Raw genomic sequence first — 23,695 nt, forward strand, 5'->3', positions numbered from 1 at the left:
GCAAATGAGCTCACTAATAATTTTATTTCCAAGTGGGTTAGCACTCTTTAAATGCTATGAATTTCCCAGGGAGTTTCCCTCCAGACTCTCTCATAAGAACCTGTTTAACTGCAGTTACGCACATTAGGTGATGTGGGTTTTATTTTCCCTGCTTCTTGGGATTGCTTATCTCTAAAGACTTTAAAGGATTCTGTGGTTCTTCCTTATAGGACACTAACTGACGTGACACCAACCAGGCTGTCCTTCTCACAGAAGTTTAATTGAAGAAGAAAGAAACACAGCAATAGATGCAGAGGCCACACACACAATTCTGTAACTAGATTCCCCTGCTGACAATTCCCCCAGCCTTTCTCCCAGGACATCCTAGGGCAAAGGTTCAAGAGTTCCGGTCTGAGACATAGTTATTGTCTACAACTGTAAGTTCAAATCCTACATCCCACAGCTCTCAGGGTCCTCATCAAGTTCCAGAATATTCTATTACTCCGGTTCCCTTTTCATGTTTAAGCTGTTGTGAAGGGTTGCTATGCACGGTTAACAGCTGCCACTTCACTGCTATCCCCGCCATGTCCACCCGGAGAGGCCACGCTTTAGTCTTGTAGATTAACTTGAAATGAACCATTATCCCTCAGGATGAAACACAATCAAAATTAACTTAGAGAATTTAAACACACACACACACACACACAGCCAGCAGACACTTTAATGTCTATAAATAAGGTCTTAAATATTAAGCGGAACATTCCAGACAACAACTCCAGCTGCATATTTTAAGTACTTAGTACAAAGGGGAAGGGGGAGCGCCAGTTGGGAGCAGCAGCGTGTGAGAACTGCGTTTGTAGAGTCAGAGACTTGGAAAAGGTTCGTGTGCATAGAGACGCAGGCGAAGACCAAGGAAGAGAAGACTTGTTCACAGTAAGAAAGAGAAGGCAAAGGTAATTCTCAGCAGGCTACCAAGGCTCGAATTCACTGAGGAAGCTAGCTGTTGGCACCAGATCTCAAGTTGCAGGAGTGTGTGGGTCTAGCAGTCTGTAAGGCCCGAGCCTCTTGCCCATTCTAGTCTCTGGCTTTCTCATGCAAAAATCTAAAGAGGTCCATGCTGACTTCTTTCAAAGTGATTTCAGAGGTGAAGTGTTTTGTTCACAGCAGAGTCCCAGGTACTCAGCTCCAAGCCTGGTTGCATTCCTCTATAATGTCCTCATTAAATAGATTTTTAGCATGTGGCGATTTCTCCTCAAGAAGCAGAAAGGCAAAGCCCACCCCTGGCAAATGCAGAGCGCACCAGCTCCTGAGGGGTTAAGGGACTACATTTCTTCCATGCTGAACCATGGCTATTTCAGGATGGGGACACAGGCAGAGGGTAGAAGGTGGCCCCAGGGGTGTAACAGGGAGGGCCAGGGGATGTCAAGAACATGAAAGCTTCACACCCAGCCCTAGATGGAGGCTCTCACTTCCCACTAACCCAGGCTAATCCAAATGGCCTCCTGAAGATCTCTCTTGCAAAGCTGCGGCTTCCTTAAGGAGCAAAGCCTCACTCACCCCCACCCCACCCCTCCATCCCACCCCACCCACCCCACACAGTACAGCACAGCTGGGTTAGACGGGGTGGGCAAAGTGTCTAGAGAGGCCTGTGCCTCTGTTGACACAACAGGCTCCTTCATGCTCCATGCTCGCCCACAGTACCCTTGGTAGAGAGCAAGTTGTAAGACAATGGAAATATTGTCACCACCAGGAAGCAGGGGTGAGGTGAGACCCCTGTAGGCTCAGTACAGAAAAAAACTTGGTGTAACAGTCACACCTCCAAGTGTCAGAGACTGTATTAGAGACTAAATATTCAAATGAAGTTGCATTGAGGCAAATACTTGTCTATGAAAAAAACCTGCCACTTTCAAAATTAGAAGAAACAACCAATTCACAGGACTGTTATAACAGCACCACATGTAAAGGACACACAGGAGGACTCCCAGGGATCTAGATTAAAGGACTTCATTACTCTGGACACGGCTTTTCTTCTCCAGTCAGAGCAGAATGTGGGTGGATAGGTCAACGGTCCAACTTGGCACTTCTGCATAATTCTGTGGGTTATTCCAGAATGGCTTTAGGGTCTACTTTTGTAACTGAAAAAAAATTGTGTAAAAAATAAAAATTTCTTTTCCGTTATCTTAATAAACGGGTGGTGCAGAGACCATCTCACAGGTACACAATAATATTGTTGATTGTTGCACTACACAGAAAAGCTCAGTGAATGTTCAGTTTTCAGAAGGGAAGTGTTTCACATTCCACCACGATTTAATATTTTAAGTTTATTTATTTAAGCATTGTAAACATCTTAACTTAACTTTTGGTGTTTTGTTTTGTTTTGTAAATCTTAAATGCTTTGATGTACTTTAGAAAATTAAACAAGTCATCGTTCAATTCTGGAAAAAAATGAACCCATAAACCAAATAACAATAAGCTTATTTGACTGGTAAATCTGTGCCCCAAATTAAAACTACATTTCTGTATATAGGAACAAATATAAATTGCCACTGGCAATTATGAATTGTAGAAAAATAATTATTTTATTTAAACGGCTCTTCAAGTTAATGAGCTGAGGGAAAATTTAACAAGAAGTTTCAAGCAACAATATGCACAACAATAAGAACAGGAAACATTCCAAAAGTCCATCAATGAGGTGAAGAAACAGAGTGTGCTATGTTTACGCTCTGTATGCTGTAATAAAAATGCAAGGACTGCTGCCATGCACAACAGCAAGAAGGAGTCTTGGAAATACAATACTATGTGAAAAGGTGAGTCACATAAAACACGCTCAGCTGCACTGATGTGACACCCAAAAGTGAGCAAAGCAATGCAGTACATGACAGTGACACAAACATGTCAGAGAAAAGCAGTCCTAGCAGAGAGCTGAGACATGGGTGACCTCTAATGGTGACGCGTATCAGGCAGAGATGCTCTTTCCCAACGAAGTTTGATGGGCATATTTTGCTCACTTTATTGCTATCCTTGATGTTCTATCTGTATTTTATCCATAATTTTACATGGTGTGTGTGTGTGTGTGTGTTTGCGCGCGCGCGTGCGTGCGTGCACACTCAGACTTGGGACTGAACACAAGGCCTTATGCATTCCAAGCACATTCAACCCAACTTTAAGGAAGAATAACAGTGATATGAAATGTATTTAACTATCTGCATCCTTGGACAGCGTAATGGATAAGAGTAGAGCAACATCCCTGTCACTAACTTGTTTTGCAAATTTGGCATGAAACACATTCCTAGGACTTCAGCTATATGGGATTTGAATGGCTCTAAAACAAAAAGATATCCTAATCCTTTTTTGGAATAGTTTGGTATCTCCTAAATTTAACAAATCAAATAAGTAACAATTAAATTAAGAGCAGGAGGGCCCAAAAATAACTCAAGAGGAAAATGTACCTGGCAACCTGAGCTCAGTCCCCAGCATCCACATGACAGGAGAGAACAAGACATCCTCTGGCCATCACACCTTCACTATTGCACTCAAGGGAGCATGCACGCACACACACACACACACACACACACACACACACACACACACACACGCGCGCGCGCGCGCACGCGCGCAGGGGGGGCAGAGAGAGGAGGGTGGGAGGGAGGGAGGGACAGAGGGAGGGACGGAGGGACAGAGGGAGAGAAAAAAATGTTCCTCTCAAAACCAGAAAATTTCATAATACATGTATTGCTGAGGATCTCCTACCATACAACATTTTGCTTTTAAAAATAAATTTTTCAGATAACCAAGATCTAAATTGGGCAGCAGTACCCTCAGTGTGTCAAGGTTTGGATTTGTCTTCTGTTCCTTTACCCATACTGTTTGGGAGTGCTGTATTATCATGACAGAAACTCGAGAACACTGTCCAACCTGGAGAGTTACTTCACCTTCTCCTATATCCCATTCCATTCAGGAAAGGGAGGTCTTGTGTGAGTCCCTTCTCTATCATTTGAGGTGAATTACCCTGTGTCTACCATAATTATGGTAGGAATTACATAAGTGAGTTCCTGTAAAACATCCAGGGTGTCAAAAGGTAGACATATGCAAGTGTTTGCTATGATGTATGTTTTGATAAACACACATTATGAGCTATGTATTATTATTTTATGAACTTCACCTAAGATTGAATAAGAAAATCTGTACTTAGTGGAATTCTACCCACTAAAATCAATAATTCAGTCCTCTGAAATTAACTGACCTCATGACTCTTCAAGTCCCATTTAGTGGTAAGGGTTAAATCTAGAAGTTTCTCAGCCTAGAGTCTGGGTTAACCTTATAATGCAGAGACAGCTATAGAGTCTGGATTAACCCTATAATGCAGAGGCAGCTAGAGTCTGGGTTAACCCTATAAAGCAGAGGTGGCTATAAAAAAACAGCCTACCATCACACACCCTGTTTCCTAAAGGGTTTTGCTCAAAGTAAACATTCTAAATGGAAGCAAGGGAGTCGTTGAAGAGCTAGAAGATCACACTTTGTCCTTCCTGGAAGGATCTGGGAGCTGCCCATGCAGGCATTTGGGAACTCAGAGGCTCAAAGAGACATCCACTCCACAGCAGGACAACCACGGTCAATTGACTCATCCTGTTCCACATTCTCTTTCCAGCCAGGGCTGTGGTAAATGACCACATAACTTTTATTTGTACTTAATATTGTATCTAGGGATGGGTGACAAGTTAAAGCCAATTAAGAAGCATATGAACTGTCACCAAATCTCAAGCCATCAGTCATGTTGATTCTCCAGTCTGTCCTCACTTGTCAGCTTCAGAATCCCTCCAGGAAAAACAGTGTCGGTTGAAACAGCAAAGAAGGAATCCTAAAATTATTTTATTGCATTCCAACCACTTTACTCAACCACTTTATTGGAAATATTTTTGATCACTTTGGTACAGAACTATTTCGGAAAAAAAAAATTGGGAAGTCATCCTAAGAGCCCAAGCCTGATCTTCTCAATTTTGAGTGTCTTTGCAAAGATCCCCACTGCTCTAACCTTCAGCCTTACACACACACACACACACACACACGTCGAAACATGCCAGCAGCACCAGGGACCTTGGTGGACGAAGAGAGTTACTTGTGTGACTTGGGATGACATCAGATGCTGTGGATCAGTAACCGCCTTATTTCACAACCAGGAACTCCTCTTCCAACAGCCTCTGTCAAGGTTTGGCAAAATTTTCTGGAAAATAAATACTTAAGGCTTTTTGGGAGCCACACTGTCTCTGTCACATCTCCCTGCCTCTAATGATCATCGTAAGAGATGCACAATACATAAACCAGAGTGTATGGTTAAGTTTAATGTACGGGTGCCAGTTGAATTCCATAAAATTTTCACAGATTGTGAAATATTCTCCCAATGTTTCTGTGACTATTTATAAATACAAAAACTATTCTTAGCTCAGAGTAACAAAAAAAAAATTTAAAAAGATGGTGGGGTAGTTTTAAGATAGGAGTGATCCTCTGAAACCCAATTCCAGAACAAAGTAATGTCTATAATTACAAAGACCACTCAGCTTCCAATATGCTTATCATGATTTTATCGTTTCAGAGCTAATAGTCCTTAGTCAGTCATTCCTCCCTAGCACAATGGGGAGGTGGGACCTGTTTTATCAATAGTAGAATGCAAATCATTCAAACATAGTCAGGGAAGGTCCACAATAACCAGGCATGGGGGAGGGGCAGGTTTATTCTGGTTTGGTTAGAACCCAGGGCTTCACAGATGCTAGGCAAGCACTCTGTCACTGCACTGCATCCCCAGCCCAGGAAGAAGGGTGGTTTTAGCAGGATTTCCACCTTGATCTCTGCTTGCGCACTGTCTGTGTTCATCGAGTACACAGTTTCCTGTGTGGCACTGAATGAATACCGTGGCTGTGTTCAAATACAGTCATAAGGCTCTTTCGTGATCCAGGATGATGACCCTTTTTAACGCATCATTAATGTGTGCGATAATTAGGCTACATGTGTGGCGAGGCAGGCTATTGCCCCATCAAAATCAGTGGTTGCTATGAGTTAGCAGGCGACGCCTCTAAGAGGAGCACGTATTCACAAGGCTGTCTCCAAACACAGTATTCCGATCTTGTTTTTAACATTTGTTTTGCTCCTGCCGACAGCAGGTGCTAAGCAGGCAACCCAGGACCCTGCTGCAGTCCGCAAGCTAGTCCTCATGCCTGACCCTTCATTCCCCATTTGCCAGCATTCCTCCTTCACCCCCACCCCATTCCTGCCTTCTGTCCTCCCATGGGAACACGCACGCGCACCCCCACACAGGCACACAATCACGCACACTCACTTTGTCCAGATTCACAAGTCTTACAAAAAATTTTCAACAAGCTGCTGAAGATACCTAAGTTCAACTGAGTCCCGTGTCAGCTAATCAAAACTCAGACTATGGGTGGAGGTCAGTCGGGAGACTTGACCACCCTCCTCACAAACACCGCCCTACCTTGCCATGGTGGCACACCCACGTTATCTTATCCTCTGGCTTCCTCCCGCCTGGCCCCCACCACCATGAATGTGGAGGAGGACACTAGATCTTGTTTATAGGACTCAACATTTGAGCAGTTGGACACATGCACCACCCTGTGCATTTCCTTTGTGCCACTGGAGCAAAAACTGCTTGTCCGGGGACTTTTCTCACACTGCAGGGAATCACCAAACAGAGTACTAACTACCAGCAGGCACTAAACTCTTTAAGAGAGGAGTGATCCTCTGAAACCCAATTCCAGAAAGATCCATGCAGAACTCTCATTGAGGCAGTCCTTCCATTCAAGGATCATCTACCATTACCACTTAGAAGATCACCAAAACATTTGCCAACAATTCAAAAGTCGTAAAATAGGGCTTTATAGAATGCAGACCCAGAAATAAAATCAGGAAAGTGAATCACCCTCAGACTGCTACTTTGTTCCATCCTATCCAATCAGAAAAAAAAAATGCCTCTGTCAAGTTGTTTCCTCCTCAGCGTTCTGAAATAAAAGAACACGAACCCTTACTCTCCTCTAAAAGACAATCCCTAAGCTCTCCCAGAAGGAAGAAAAGAAACCCAACTCCCTGAGGACTTCTTTTCCTTTTCCAATACAGTTCTGGAGTCCCTAACATCCAATGACTAAACATCTCCTCTGGGTAATTAATTCTAAGCAACTCCAATGGAAAAGAACAACAAAGCTCATTTTGTGAGGCTGCCCTGTCGACCTGTTTGTGCCACTCATCTGAATTTACAAAACTCTGAGCTCCCACTGTAAAACAGAACAGTGGGAGGAATGAAACATACCTATCCAGGAAGACCTGAACTCAAACACCTCGCACAGACCACCCACGTTGCCCTAAAAGGCAGCCAGCACAATGATGCAATCCAGAAGGGTGTCTACAGTAAAGTGAGGTTTTTGAGACAGAGCTAATTTTGCTTGAGTTTAATACATAAATAATGGTAATCTTTCCCTAAAGGGCTGTGCCTCAATCAACTGAGAAGACATTCTTATTATGAGATAATTATTTTTAATACAAGCTATCAATTACTGGGTGCTTTGTTTCCAGGAACTACGCTTAATAGCTATATAAACACTATCTTATTTAACTTAAACAACTAACCCTATTGTGTAGTCATTATTAGCTCCATTTTATAGATGAGGAAACCAAGTGTCAGAGAGGTTAAGTGGCTTGCCTTAGGTCACACAGACAATAAAATACAAACCCAGAACTGTCTAACTAAAAACCTGTACACAGTATGCCTCCATTAAATAGTTTCATGTATCTGTAAACACAGAACACAAACTACACGCATTTTATCCTTACATAGTTACCCACAATCCAGTGATCCCTAATTTGCAATTCCAATAAATCTTTTAAAAAACAAAGATTGTGCCAGGTGGTGTATGCCTTTAATCTTGGGACTTGGGAGATAGAGGCAGGAGGATCTCTGTGCGTTTGAGGCCAGCCTGGTCTATATAGTGAGTTCCAAGACAGTCAAGGATACACGGAGAAACCCTGTATTGGAAAAGCAAAGATTGTGACCATATTTTTAATGAAATTTTGTCATTTACAGCAAAATTAATGGAATCAGAAAGCAGTATATTAAATGAAATAAGTTGAGCAAAGAAAGACAAATTATGCCTGTGGATTAGCAACTAAAAAACTTGATCTCTAAGAAGCTAAAAAAGGGTACAGGATAGAGGGAAAATGGACAATGGGTATCAAAAATGGTTAGATGGAAGGCTAGGCATTTTTTATTCTATAGCATAGTATGGGGGACTGCAATTTACACCAATCTGTGACATATGCTATGGGTAACTAGATAGAGCTCAAAACACAGAGAAGTGAGAAATGTCCATGGAGAGGGAAATGATAATTACAGGCTTTGATCACTGTACACTGCATGATATATTGAATTATCACACTACACCCCACAAGCACATGTCAATTAAAATGGAAGTAAGCAGAAACTGGATCTGAGTAGTTAAGTGTTTTCTATCCAGTTCATGACATTGAAGGATTGCAGATTCAACCCTTGGTTGTTCCATGAGAAGCTTTACTCAGTGAATCACAGCTCAATTGCTGCCCTAGAGAGACTCAGCGAATGTCACCCAGCAACAAGTGAGTCACATCAACCTCCTGATGACCAGACAACTTCATTTCCCACCCAAAATCCCACTGCCTCGTGGAATTTTCTGGAATCACTAAAACCTCAATCACAGGGAAAATAAGTACACATATACACAAATATATATTATGAAACCTGCCTAGGTTTTAATTCTAATTTACATGCCTAATAATCCCGGGAAGTATGTAACTTTACACTGAAAGAGACCCATGAGTCTAATCTCAACTTTGCCACTTGCTCGTCATTTTCTATGAACAGTGGTAATGACAACACTCCATACAGGGTCTCCTGTATACAACCTGGTATACAGCTGCCTCCCCCACCCCAACATCCTAAACAGCAAAACACATTCTGTTTAAGCTAATTGTTGCGAGCATCAAAGGCATACTATTCCAGTAGAAAAACACATAGCCAGCCCTATGACAAGGTGATCTATCCTGCTATGATCTCAAGGGGCAACCTGGAAAATAAACTTTTAATAGTCACAGCTGTCTAATGTGCTAAGAACATTTGTGAGCTACCATGATATCCAGGAAAAACAAAATTAATGACACCCTCCAAATAAAATCTCCTCAGGGATGACATACTAATTTTTTCAATAAAAAGATTTTTAATCATGAAAAAGAAGTAACTTAGATAGAATGCCTTTTTTTCCCTTGCAGTTTGCCAACACATTCCTCGTTCCCTGAATATCCTACATCTTAACTCTTCTTGTCTCTAGTAGTTTCCTTTTGTTTTTTTTTTTGTTTGTTTGTTTGTTTGATATTTTGTTTTTTGAGCACAGTAGCCTTGAGTAGGCTGGATCTTGCTATGTAGACCAGACTAGTCTAAAATTCACAGAGATCCCTCTGCCTATGCTTCCTGGGTTCTGGGATTAAAGGCCTTTACCACTATGCCTAGCTTAAGTAGTACCTTCTTAAAGATTTATTTTATTTTTATTTTTATGTATTATGTGGGGTGAGGTTGCCCAAGGAGGCCAGAAGAGGGCGTTGGATCCCCTGGAGCTTGAGTTACAGTAAGTTGTGAGTGGCTAGATGTGGGTACTGAACAGGACTGTGGTCCTCTGATAGAGAGACAAGAACTCTTAACCACTGAGCCACCTCTCCAGCCCCTGTCCTAGGTAGTTTCAAAGTGAAGATTTAAAAGCAGATCTATCAGATGTGATGCCATTGTGCAGACTTTCATAGATTACCCTTATCCAAAGATGATGTGTTTCTGCACCCTCCATGAATATATGAAAGTGTAGTCCCTGTGTGTTCTGCTGGCTGGCTTCCATATATATATGGAAGTATATATGTATGTATGTATATATATCATAAATCTTCCATATATATCATAAATCTTATTTATTAACTACCGAAGGTAGCTAATAATAAAAGAAAGCAATTGTAGCAACATACTATACGTAAGAGCCCCTGCCAATATCTTATTGAACGGTTCTCACCCCTCTTGCCATCTTGTGAGATGTTAACTGTATCTTCACTTATACATTTATTTGGGCATAAAAGGTATAGTCTGGGGAATTGGGGATGCTTTGGCAAGTTCAGTTGTACCAACTACTTCACATAAAGGATGGAAAAGCTCACAAAGAGCTATATTTTTGCCAAAATGCCTAAAAGCAGTATTTCTAAATTAGACTTACCATGCAATGATAATTAAAATGTCTGGACTGCTAAGATAGCTGAATAAAGCATCTGCCACTATAGTTGTCAATATAGAATAATGTGGTTGAGATTAGCACCTCCAAACAACAAGATGACCACTTATTACTGGTAACAGACATCTCTCTGGAGATCGCCATGGTAACACTCATCCCTTCCAACAGTCCCTGATACCACACAGTGAACAGTTTTTAGATTAAATCATGGTTGCAAAATATAAAGAAAACTAAAGATGACATACCAATAGTCTTATCTTCCATTGCCAAAGAAACTACAATTTAACATCATATTCTTTGATATTTAATCTCATTTATCCTAGACAATTTTCACCAATTAAAATATCACCACCAATGAGGGACTGGCCAAGAGCCAAGGGTAGTGTATCACCATATCAGCAAATATTTATTAAAAAGTAGGATGCACAGCAAAGACAGTTCGTTATGACTTTAAGCATTGTTAACAATAAGAAATCCCAATAACTTTGACTTACATAATTATCAATTCACACTAGCAGGGAACAACAATTAAGAGCTGAGAGTTCTAACAATTTCTTTAAAAGTTTAGAATTTCTTTACTTGCATGCCAAAGCATGGATGGAGTGCAGCAGCTCCCCTGGAAAGAAAGAACGCTGTCAACCAGGCTAGGAAGGTGGGCAAGACCCCAAATGCTGCTTCAGAAGCCACAGTGGCTGTTCAGTGTGAGCTGTCCATGTATCTAATTATAAAGTGACCTTGTGTCCCCACTGTGAGACGGTCGACAAGCTCTGTATTTAAAAGCTTTTGTCTCGGGAAGGAAAAGCTATTGAGAAAGCCATGAAAAGTTCCACAAGATTAAGAGTTTCATAGATATGTGTGGTCCCATATCCTATCGCTTTTCAATGTTTACGTTATGAGAGGTTTCAACTCTACACAGAAGCACAAAGAGCAATATCATGAACACCTGTGTACCCACGACCAAGTGACAGATTTGTAATGCTTAGACTGAGTCACAGAAGGCCGTTTTAAATGGTAAACAATTACATAGGAAAATAAAAATGTGTGGTTCCCTCTCCCCTCTGCCATCCTCCCTCCCGCTAATATCCTGTACTAGCCTGACTGTTTGCAGTCGCTCTATAAATAGTACCGGACTATACACACCAATCCACAGCTTGTTCATCCCCTGCATTTTAATTCTAAAAATGAGCCATGTTGACACAAGCACATTTAGATCATTTATTTTAATTACCACATAAAGTTTATTGCATGATTACAGCACATGTTGTTTTATTCTCTGAAAGGCCAGTTAGGTTGTTTGCTTGTTTTTAATTTTCCCCCATCTAAAAACACAGGAATGAACATTCTTATCCGTGTCCGGGTACACATCTATCATGACTCCTCAAGGCAAACTTCTCAAGGCACTGCACTGCCGAGTGCGTACATCTGTGGTATTACCAGGAGTTGCCAACTGTCTTTGTTTGTTTGTTTGTTTTCCTTCAGTAATCTAACCCAGACTGGTGTCCTGACTCAGCCTGCACAAAGCCCCAGGTTTGATCCCAACACCACACACACACACACACACACACACACACACACACACACACACACATACACACACACACACACAATCTGAAAATCCCCCCAAAGTAATCAAACTAAATAACATCTTAATCACCAGTGTCTGGGGTTTGAGAAGATCTACTTCGTTGTATCTCCGTCCTCATCTAAGACAGACAGACCCTCTGTTTGCCTACCTGAGGGCCATAAGACAGCATCTCAGTACGCTTTCCTGACCCAGTAAGGCTGAGCATCCTCCCTGCATGTACCAGCCATCTAGACCATTAATGTGACTTAAACTTCTCAAGTTCCTCACAAGCAATGGAGATAATAGTGCCCCCTCTCAGGGATGTTTTAGAACTGATTTAAAAAGCTTTTATGTTTTGGTTGTGAGCCCAGTCTTTAACAGTGGTGGCACATGCCTTTAATCCCAGCACTGGGGAGGCAGAGGCAGGTGGATCTCTGTGAGTTCCAGGCAAGCCTGGTCTACAGAGTGACTTCCAGGACAGGCTCTGAAGCTACAGAGAAACCCTGTCTCGAAAAACCAAAAATAAATAATAATAAAATAAAATAAAAAAACATTTATGCCAGTGCTATAACATGTCATTCAATTAAAAAAAAAATGACTGGACCAGCTAGATGACTTAGTATGTAAAGGTGCTTGCCCCCAAACTTTACAACATTGAGCTTGATTTCTTGGACCCACAGAGTGGAAGGAGAAAATTATACATACTATTGTGGTTATGCATGTGAATAAGGAGCCTGGAAACATAAAGTGTCTCTGTCATTTCTCCTGTTTGTAGTCTCCTCTGATGACGACTGCAAGGCTGAGAGCAGATTCTTTGCAAACCCTCTTGCTCAATCAAGATAGCTCCCCAAGATAAGAAGTTACACTGTTTGTTCCTGGTGTCCATTCAGGAAAAGTACAGTCAGCAACACAAGGCATTATGTAAACCAAACCTCAGTCAACACACTTGTGACTGCCACCATGTTTGTGACAGGATCATTATCTTGAATCTCAGCAATTGTTTGGTCACAGAGTAAAGGGAACTCTGAATAAACAGGGTGGTGGAGGTTGACAGGGACTTACCATACCCAAGTATTTCCTGGAGTGGAAATACAACCAGGCCTTCATAAATTTCACTATCCCCAAGACCACTCCATTTCCCCCACAGAGCCACAGTGATCTTACATATGCAAAGGGAGAAGGGCAATCATAGCGTTAATTGAAAAGTTAAGTCATATGTAATAAAAGTAACAATCAAAAGTACATTGAACCTGGGCATGGTAGTACACACCTTTAATACCAGCACTCTAGAAGCAGAGACAGGCAGATCTCTGAGAGTTTAACTTTAATGTCAGCCTGATCTACAAATGGAGTTCCAGTCTAGCCAGGGCTACAGAGTGAGACCCCCATCTCAAAGAAAGTATACAGAGCCGAAACAGTAGCATTTCCTATTTGATTCAGGCTTGGACTACACAGTGAATTCCCATCTAGTATAGAATACATAGTGAGACCTAATCTTGATAAACAAACAAATAAATAAATAAATAAATAAGCAAATAAATAAATAAATGACGTGCACTCTGCCTGGACTTGGGACATACTGGATGTCCTATGATCGATTGCCTCTAACTCTTTTCACTTGCATGTGACTTTTCCTTTGTGGACAGCTGTGCTCGTCTTTGTGCCCTTAGCTGGTAGAGTCAGGGAACACACACAGCTGCATGCTAGACCTGTGGCGTAGCCCTGACATCAGCACCCACTGGTGACTGCCAGAGCCTCCTCTGATGTGCTTCCATGTCACCGAAAGTTCGTGATTACTGTCCCTCTGCAGTCGATTTCAACTGGCATGCAGACACCAGAAACTCCTCCGTAACTATGCTCAGAGGTTCTCTGTCCTCTCCAGAGTTGACTCAAGACTCAGCTGCAGCCCAAATATAATTAGACAACCCTTCTAAAACTCTCTAGGTGCAAGGCTTTCTTCTGCACATGAGTGCCAAGTTTCCACTTTCAAGAACTTAAACTGCCATATAAAATGCCCTAGCAAGGATGAGTAATTAGACACTGTAATGGAAAATTAACTGTGTTTTTATTTAGAGCACTTATTTTAACAAGACTTTTTTCCTAACTATTATTAAATTGCAATAAAAATAAATTAAATCCTGAGAATTTACAAAGACGTTCTGTTTTGAAAAAAAAAGTAATACCAAATGAACACTCTCCTGGAGAGTATTTATTTTGTTAATGCCATGAAGTTTTGTGTAAGGTCCAGATCAGAATCTCGTCATTAATGAATCCTAATGCTGAATCTGTCTCTGCCACACTTGCTGTGGGAGAGACACGATTTGCAACTCTCCGGCAGCTAAAATAGCAGGCATTGAGTAGACCCTTGGTCCCTCTTTTTCTCCTGTCCTGCTGGTTGTGGCTGATTGTGTCCTTTGTGAGCATTCTACGAGCACCTGTGACTTTAGCAAGCTCCTGGGGTAGGAAGGAGGATGCTGGCTAATCCAGATGTGAGCCCCTCTCAACAGACACACTGGTCACAGCTCTTCCACCCAACAGAAGTGCCGAGCAAGGGCTTCCTAAGAGAAGATGCTCACCCGGATCCTTGCAGCCCTTCAGTCCTGTCCCAGTTAAGAGTTGGTAAGCTAGCTCAGCTACGAAGCCACAAAATTTACTTCAGGACAGGACAAATGGCAAGAGCGGGAGAGCTGGCTCCTTCCCTTCTACACGAGGCAGGCGACAAGCAGAGAGGACAGTGAGTGAAGCTCGGGCCCTCTGAGCTGCTTCACTTGTCATTTGCTCCTTTCCCTGCAGCTCTCCAAGCTCCGGAGCTCCAAGCCCCCCTCCTCCTCCGAAGAAACTGACCCTCTAAATGCTTTGGATATGACACTTTTTTCAGCTGCTTACCCCCTGCAATGAATGTTAAATGATAGGCAGTACTCCAGGGGACTCAGCATGAATCTAAGTAGAATCAATGTTACCTGTTTATTGTCTGTGGACAGTGATTTCAGAAGCCACCTTTATTTGGTCTCTACAACAAAATGCTCCAAGATATCCTGTGATACAATGTTGAACCTGAGTATCCTCAAGATTTCACAGAAACCCACTCTTTCTCTTTTTCTCTATTACCTTCTTTTTTTTCTTTCTAATGTCTCTTTACAATTTAAACAACCATATTCAATTCTTACTGCTTCTCATATAGACTGCTGGAAAATCTACAATGTGCTAAATTAACTTTTTAGTATCTATACTTGCATTATAAATTCTGTCTTTCATTTCAAAGAATAAATAGCCTATATATATGTAACTGGCCTCTGTGTGTGTGTGTGTGTGTGTGTGTATGTGTGTGTGTGTCTCTGTATGTGTGTGTGTATTCCAAGCAAATATAAATATCTGTTTAATTGAACTTGAGTTCAGGGATATAAAGGATTGTAGCATTAGAAGAAGCATTTTAGCTCTGAACAGAATTTCTGATCTTTTTTCCACCTGCTGTTAGTGAACAATTCATAAGCTCTTATACCCAATTCCTAAGGAACCCCTCAGTGTCTCAATTTAATGTCTTTAAAGAGAAATTATAAAACTTAAGAGGTGGTAACTCAACAGCTCCTCTCCAAATATATTCTGACCCTAAGCAAGTCCCGATGCTGTATGTCCCTCAGTGTGTTCACCCTTCAAGTGGGAATAGGAGAAACTGGTGTGAGTAATTGCTAATAAAAGCCTGCTTTGCCTCTGGCAGCATTGATAATGATCATTTTCCCAGACCCTGGTTTCCGTTTCTCCATTAACATTCCAGGGCCCAATTCTCAAGTTCCCAATATGCTACGGGTTTTGGTCTCCAACTAAAAGAGCTGAGGTTTGGGGAACTTCGTGAAACACTTGCTGGCTCTCTAACATGGCTAGTGACGTAGTTCCGCCTACGTACGTATACGTCTTTACGTCCAGCCGTATACATCTTTAGTCCTGCCTAAAGTGGGTGTGGTTAGCGGTGTGGTAAACCGCCCTTTTATTACCTCATCTGTATGCGCCTCTAGTAAGTCACATGTTTAATGGCGGCATCAGACTTCCTCCTACAGTCGTGGAAGTCTGGGACTCAGTTAACTTTTCATAGTGTGACACTCGGTCTTTGTGATAAATGTACCCAAGGACACCACCCCAAAGAACTTGTTTCTCATGGACCCACCAGAGGATAAAATGTTCTCAATGCCACCTCCTAAGATAATCACCCTGTCCCAAATGCCCCTTTTAATTGGTTGACTGTCCTCTGGGTGTGACTGCACGAGTTTATCCAGGGTGTGTAACCAAGATACAACAGTCTTCCTGATTTCTGAGAATCCTGACAAGGGCAACAGTGTAAAAAGTGGATTGAGCTATGTCGAAACACAATGTGATGCTGTGACTCTGTAAAAAGATAGATAGATAGGTAGATAGATAGATAGATAGATAGATAGATAGATAGATAGATAGAAATCTATCTTCCACTTGGGCAGATTGACCTTTCGACCACTGCCTGCCAGCTCCAAAGCCATTTCCAGGCGTGAAGAATTGTCACTGAAGGTCATGGATAGATTTAACAGAACCATTCTGCCAAAGAAGGGTGAAAGGAGCTAGATTACAGACTGTACTAGAATAATTGAAAGTCACAGGTCATAAAGTGTCCAAATATCTGTATACTCCTCCCTGAGATAAGCAAGTGGAACTGTAAGCTCATTCTAAATAGCAACAATAAATTGTAAGTAATTACTACCGTATATATGTTTATCAATAGACTTGCAGGAAAACCTGAAGGGTAAGCTGTTGCATGTTTGTGTTTGTGTTTGTGGAACAAGTCATCTGTTTTCCCTGAACATTCCCCAAATTTAGAAACTCTGACCATCTCTAAAAATTTAAACCCAGAGGCAAAGTTTTCAAAACTTCCAGTGCCAATAGTCTAGTCCATGTGAGGGGTCAGTTCTATTCAAGCAACTTTCCGTCAAAAACAGTTAATGATGATCCAAAATAGACAAAAACCACACACCCCAAAAGTTACATTGCATTTATAAACTCACAAAGTATAACTTGTTTCTATCACGTCCTCCATTCTAATATTTGAGAGATGATTACTGACTTCCAACTGGCAGTATATTTGGTTCTGTGTGAGGATTACTGTTATCAGATTTAAAGAGAAAAGCTATGGGTCACACACACAGCATGTCAAAAAATATTCTCTACCTCACTGATGGAGGCTTTCTCTAGATTAATGATAAACTTTTCTTTAGTTTGACTTAAAGAGAAGGATACTCCTTGGCATCTATTAAGGTGGTTTAAGGGGAACTAACTACTGGAAAGCAACATTTAGAGACCACTCTCAAAGAGTAAAATTATTGTTTTTTCAATAAAGGGCCTGTTGAAATAAACAATACTTTTTGATGATGAGTATTCCATCAAGGCAAAAATGTTTATTAATAAATGACTTCCAGGTGATCCCTGCCTAATGAAAAAGATTTCCATTCTTCTGTTTACTTAAACACAGACTCATGTGCCTGAGGAGATTTGATATCATGCATTGCTACCTGGATTACCAAATCTAGCAACAAGGACTGCTTAATTAGGGAGAAGTCTTTCAAATATGGCTTTTGTTACGCCCCTATCCTATGTGGTTATCATACATGCTGGTAAGTCAATCGGGAAGAACTTCTTTAGTCTTAGTTTTCAGTGTTTTGCCGGCAAAGTTCCCCTCTGTTGCATATTTAAGCTGGTGGACATGGGCAAAACTGAAAGATGAGAAAATTTGGTAACTTTAATTCTAGTATAAATTTGCACTTAGTGTGAATTTATTGTACATTACTCCTGCCACACATGCTAAATATCTGTCTCCATCCAGAAAAAAAACAAGTTATTGTTTCATTATAGATAACAGCAACTTACGATTTTTATTTCTAATTAAAAAGATTGTGTTTACCCTAGCTAAGGTTTTTGAGCCTGCATTTGACACTTAAAAAGTATGAAAAGGCTTTGAAAGCATGAAACCCCAGAGAAGTCACTAATGGGCTTCTCGTGATCTTACATGTAAGGCTTCCACTGAAATTGTAAACCCACTGAAGGCTTAGGATCTGAAAGTATGAACTGTTGTTGCCAGTTTTTATGAGTTTAATTCCACTAGCAAATCCTACTTTCTATATTTTAAGTCTCAACTAGAGCAAAGTCAAGACGCATTTTGAAAGGAACAATCCAAAGGAAGAATGGAAAAAGAAGGCAAGAAAACCACTGCCAGCAACCCCTCCTGGCACAAACCACCAAGGAACTCCTGGGAACATAGGACTGCCCTGTGATGTCTGTCAACGCACGTTTAACACTCACAAAATTGCCTTTGAATCATTAGATTTTCTCTGTGTTATTTCCCACACAAGGTCCAGTAAATTATGGAACTTACTCAACCTAGACTGACTGCATGAAAGTTTTCTGGGCCCCCCTCCCCTTTTTTTTCCATCAAATTTTTCTGCATGACCCAATTCTGTGACTCCTACGAGCCAGGAAAAGCTGCCTCAGAATCATGGCAGAGGCCCTGAAAATCAGCAGGTACTAACCAGCCCCTAGGTCTTCAGGAACTGTGTTTTCCTCCCTAGCGTCTCTCTCCTGGCAGTGACTGAATGGGGTGCACTGGGATTTGCCTGAGAATCCAATCCTCTGTGGATTTGCATTATTGTAGCAAATAGATATTCTCAGAAGAAGATTTAGCCTACTTCTCCCAGGCCAGCATATTCAAAGACTCCTCATCATCACATGAGGCACCACTTACAGTAGACACACAAAAGTAAGAGTGTCAACATGATGGGTATCTCTGGTGTTTCTAAAATCCCCTTTATGTATCTTATGTATCTCCTTGTTTGTAAGATTCAGTATTACAAGGCTTGTTATGGGACATCAGACATAATTCTACCTTGCTGACAAAACTTGTAATACTCATTTTATAGCCAAACAAATGTAGGAATATCTTGCTTCGGCAAAGTCCTTGGTATATTTACTACAGATTTAGTAACAGGCTTAGCAGGACTGTCGATAGAAGCAAGGGAGAAATAGGATTCTAAGCATTATATTTAGCAGCTTTTTATTCCAAATAGTTCTCATAATAAGTAGTCAAGAACCACTGCCAGCACACGCTTCGAGTTTTCAAAATACAATTTCATGAACTCACTTCATGGCAGCTATACAACAAGTATAACGCCAAAGGCCCCTCTTGCTTGGACCCACTAAATGTTTGCTTTTAATGAAAGTGTGGTCAAGAACTTCTTTGAAAATTTTTTTTCTTCAACTCTTTTTTTTTTTTTTTTTTTTTTTTAGCTACACCCACGGTTTTTGTAGCCTGAATCCCCACCATGCCAGGGAACTTTGAAATCTGGAGCTTCTTTCACGGCACTCAGAAGTGTTTTAAACGCCTTTGGACTGGTTTCCTACACACCCACCTTTTCGATATCATTACTAAATTCTGTCTCTTTCCTATTGGTCTAGCTTTTGTGGAGAGAGGAAATCAGGTTGGAGGGCTGATTTTACTGTTGCTAGTGTTGGTTTTAGTCACTTAAAACAAACAAGGGGTTGATCCTCTACTTGTGTCAAACCGCAGCATAGTCCAAAACTACTTCCCTAGAGAGAGGTCATTTTAAATACAGTTCGGTGAATTCAGTAGTTTGTTTTGAAGCCCAGGAAACCAATTTACTTGTAAAATTACAAAGGAGACATAAGAAGCCGGGCATTAGGGGAAAGACCATCAAGTTCAAGTTGAAACCCACAAACTCACTGCGCGAAACCACCTAGGCACTACACAGAATCTGGTCAAGCGTTTCGAAGTTTCTCATTGGAACTTCATAGTGCCAGGAAGGAGGGAGCTTTCTTCAAGAAGTAGGACGGGGCGCTACAGAGGCGCCCCACTCCAAGGGCCATTTGGTCTTAGCTTATCTCCCATTCAGGGAGCGGTACCTGCCTGGGCGGGTTGCAAACGCTCGTCTTTTGACTGTCCGCCGCTGGCGAGTTTGTTCTCCTTGCAAGGACGCAGGAAAAGAATCCCTTGGTCTCTCTCGCTCTCGGTTGGTAAGCAGAGGAGACCGCACATGAGCGAAAGTACCACAGCCCACTATCTCCCAGTGATTGTCTTACCGGTACAAGAGTGCAGGGGCTTGGGTCGCACCACCAGCGATGGGCACACAGAGTAAAGGGAAAGTTTCTCAAAGTAGTCGCAGGTCTCCTTGGAGAGGATCTCATCGATCATGAAAGTCTTGTAGCGCCGCCTGGCTGCTTTGAGCTGGCCGGGTGAGCTCAGCCTCAGTTCCGCGTGGCAGTGCATGGTGAGCCGGGACTAGAGCCTGACGACCTGAGTGCTGCGAGCGCCGGCTCGTCGGGGAGCGCAGGGGTTGGCACGCGGGCTGGGGCCAGAGCCCCGTTCTTCCGCAGCCAGAGGGGCGGCGGGGCCCGGGGAGGCGCGCGGACGGACCTGAGCGGGCACGGGCGCGCCTGCTGCGTCTACACCCACCCGCCGAGCAGCATCTTTGACTACAGCCTTTTTGGGACACCGCAGCTGTCAATCAGCGCGCACTTCCTGCAGGGCCAGGTGCGGAGCGCGAGTCGAGGGGCGTCGGCTGCCACCCCGCCCCTGCGCGTCCGTGCGGCCCGGGCGCTGACCAGCTCACCCACTGTCGAGCTGCTCTAGATCTCGGCCTCCCGCCGGTCCGAGTCGAGCGCTCCCCACGCTGCCTCTCTATTTTAAGACACTCGCTTCGGCTCTCCTCTCCCCCTCCCCCAAGCTCCAGGTGTGTGTACAGGGGTGCGCGCGCGCGCGAGCGTGTGTATGCACGCGCAATCTGACCGGTGCGCGCCGCCTCCTCCTGCTGCCCAGGCGTCCCGCCGCTGCCGCTTTTCCGAGCTGCTTCTTCCCCTGTCCTCCCTTCGAGACAGTCCGGCCAAAAGGGCCACCCCTCCCAGCCCCCCGCAACCGTGCGGGTAGCTATGTCCGCGTCTCTTGCCACAAAGCAGTGGAGTCCTCGTCCAGACTCCCGAGGCTCCGGGCCCCTGAGCACGCGCTTCCCGATCACCACTGTGCCTCGCTTGTCCTCGCGTGGGCCATTTCCCAGGACCATGATGTCCCCTTCTCAGCCCGCAGCTCTCAAGCCCACGCTGCAGCCGTGCGCTCCCGGCGTAGGGCGTTTGCGCTGAGATTGTAAGGTTGATTGCCTTACGATCCTAAACTACAAATGACCTTAGAACAGCCCGTTACCCCAGTAATAAAGCAGGGGGATAATGTGCATTTGTGTGTGTTTCAGTTCTGGTCATAAAACGGTTTACTTGACTGGAAAGTGCCAAAACAGTGGGATCACGACGTGTCCGAGGCCCTTCTGTAGTCAGCCCAAATTCTGGCTTTTCCTGGTGCCCAATCCCGGTTTTCATTCCCAGACATGACAGACTTCAAGTGTTTGGAAATTCTTTGCCTCTTTTTCCTTAGCGTCCTAATCTCAGACTCTGTCCCTATCAATGTCTGTACGAACTTTTGTTTTCAACCACAATCCTTGCGTGAGAGGGACCGGCCGGCACCTACGCGCCCGGGACAGCTCATGCTGTCGGCGACGCGCACCGCTGTGGGAAGCGACCTCCCTCCCGATGTACTCTCGGTCCCAAGACTGTGTCTCTAAAGCGGTGTACGCGAGCTGGGAAGGAAACCGACAGTGGAGACACAGAATTTTGGACACGGGCAGCTGATGATGTTTCCTCGATGCTCGTACCCTGGGGGATGACCTTGAGTCTCGGGGTATTCTGCCCGACTGCGCGCTCTGAACCTGACTAGCTGCAGAAGCAAGTCGGGACGCGCACCTCGGCCGGTGGTTAACCCCGCGAAGGGACAAACTTGTTGAACTAATGATTAAGCACTTAAGGAAAATAGGCAGTAATAGACGGAATCATAACCAAGCGTTTGCTATGGCCTGCAGCCCGTGTAGACGACCTTTATCTCCCACGTGTCTGCGTCCGCCTGATTCTGCTTCCCTCCTAACCATTTGGAATTTTTTTTTTTCTTCTCCAGACAGAAGAAGCCTGCCATGACTACAGCTAGGTATCCCGGTGGCGGCGCGAGTCTTGTTTTCATCCCTAGAAGACCCCGCGGCCTCCTATCTGTTGTGGGGGATGGAGGGACCTGTCCCTGATCAGTCTGAGCGCTGCCTTGCTCAGACTGTGCAAGGAGATGGGGTCAGGGACCGGGACGAAACGCTTGCTGCCAGGGCAATGCTGGGGAGCTCTCTTCGTCCCCAGTACAGTGCCGCTCTGTAGGCGGCCGCAGAGAAGCTGAATGCTTAGTGGGATCCGCGTCTAACCGAGGCGACAGCGAGGCGGGTTTACAGTGCTCGGAGCCCGCCCTGGAGTGGACTCTGCCGCTGTAGCCGTGGGCGCACGGAAGGCGGGAGCTCTGGATCGCTCTGCAGGAACCCTGTCCATGTACTGCTCTCCTTTCCTTCAACGTTTTTCTTTGCTCTTCCCACTCCTTCTCCCACTAACTCCTTACCCCCCCCCGTCATTTCTCCTTTTCCCTCCTTGTTCCTTGCAATAGGAGCCTCTCGGTTTTGCCCCCTTCTTTTCTTTCCTTGCTTTTGCCCTTCGTTCTGTTCTCCCCCTTAGCGCGTCCTTGTTACTTTTTCTTTCTTCTCCATATTCTATCTTTCCAAACTCCGGTCACGAGTGGTATTTGTGTACCCCGTGTCGGCAGTAACTCATCGGCAGACACAGAGCTTTGAACCCCTAGCCCAGCCGGCAGGAATTAACCCTTGGACTGGCCTTCCTCCCCCTGACATGTCTTCCCTCTTACTCCCTACTTCCACATAGTGGCCAGCACAAAATTCACTTAGGCCCTGCTGTAGATTTGTTTTGCACTCTAATGCATTTTGATAGCCAAAGAAGTAGAGCATCCTCCATCAATGCCTTGGGTTTGGGGGATGTTTTTGTTTTGTTTTTTGTTTTCTTTCTTCCCAGTTTCTACTAGGAAGGTCAGAATCTGAGGGGTCTGTGGGAACGAATTTCCACTGGAGGGAGAAATGGGTGTTTCTGGATCTTGGAATCTGAAGTCTTTGGCGCTCTGGTATTCATTTCCTAAAATGACCTTGGCTTTTCATTTCCAAACACTAACCCTAATTTCTACTCCACAGGGTTGGCCTTTCAAAATCTGTGCCTTTTATGAGCCTTGCCTTTAATTGGAATGCCCTGATGCCTCTCCCCTCCCTCCTTCTCTGACAGAAAAACTAGACACCCAACTCAAATACAATGTCCTCCCAAGAAACCCTTTCTCACTCCCAGGCCTGTCTGCCCCTCGCTGTCCCTGCCTGTATGCAGCATTTCCTTCCCTGTCTTGCCCCTGCATGTTTTTTCACCCGATGGACAATGATTTCCTGGTGGCTAATGCTTTGTTCAGCATTATTCATCTCCTACCTTCAATGTTCACACAGAACCCAGCACTGGTCTCTCTCCGTAAATGTGTCCTGAATCAATGACTGTGTGAAAACTCTGGAAACAGACTTCTCTAACGTGTTTGATGGGACATCAAGTCTTAATTAGTTGTACTAAATCTGTCTTTCTCTTTAAATGAGTCTCTGCTTTCCTTGTTAATTTTGAGCTTTGAGTGATGGTATGCAGCCCAATTTCTCTTTCTTTTTCTTTTCTTCTTTTTCTTTTTCTTTTTTATTCAAGCTCCTTTCAGGCCCTCTCTGCCACTCTTAGACTGTAAAGCATTTCCATGGGAGGAAGCACACCCCAGCTGTCAGTCACGAAGTGGAACTTTGTTCACAATAGTCAGGGGTTTTGTTTCCAAGGTTAATGAAGTGGCTGGAACAACAAACATCTGCCAAAGGGGCTCAAACCTTTTCCAGCTGCTGGA

General features: G+C 43.5%; 1 protein-coding gene across 1 annotated transcript in view; it reads right to left on the reverse strand.

The window, feature by feature from the left end:
* Barx2 (BARX homeobox 2) overlaps nt 1–20,287 on the reverse strand; it is a 64,583-nt gene extending 44,296 nt beyond the window's left edge. The window contains exon 1 of the mRNA XM_005084438.4: nt 19,945–20,287. Coding sequence (XP_005084495.1) covers nt 19,945–20,131 — 187 coding nt within the window. The 5' untranslated portion in view covers nt 20,132–20,287. The remainder of the gene's footprint in view (nt 1–19,944) is intronic.
* Between the last annotated feature and the right edge of the window lie 3,408 nt (nt 20,288–23,695).

Source organism: Mesocricetus auratus, unplaced genomic scaffold (genome assembly GCF_017639785.1).
Source record: "Mesocricetus auratus isolate SY011 unplaced genomic scaffold, BCM_Maur_2.0 Super-Scaffold_100022, whole genome shotgun sequence".
Taxonomy (NCBI): Eukaryota; Metazoa; Chordata; class Mammalia; order Rodentia; family Cricetidae; genus Mesocricetus; species Mesocricetus auratus.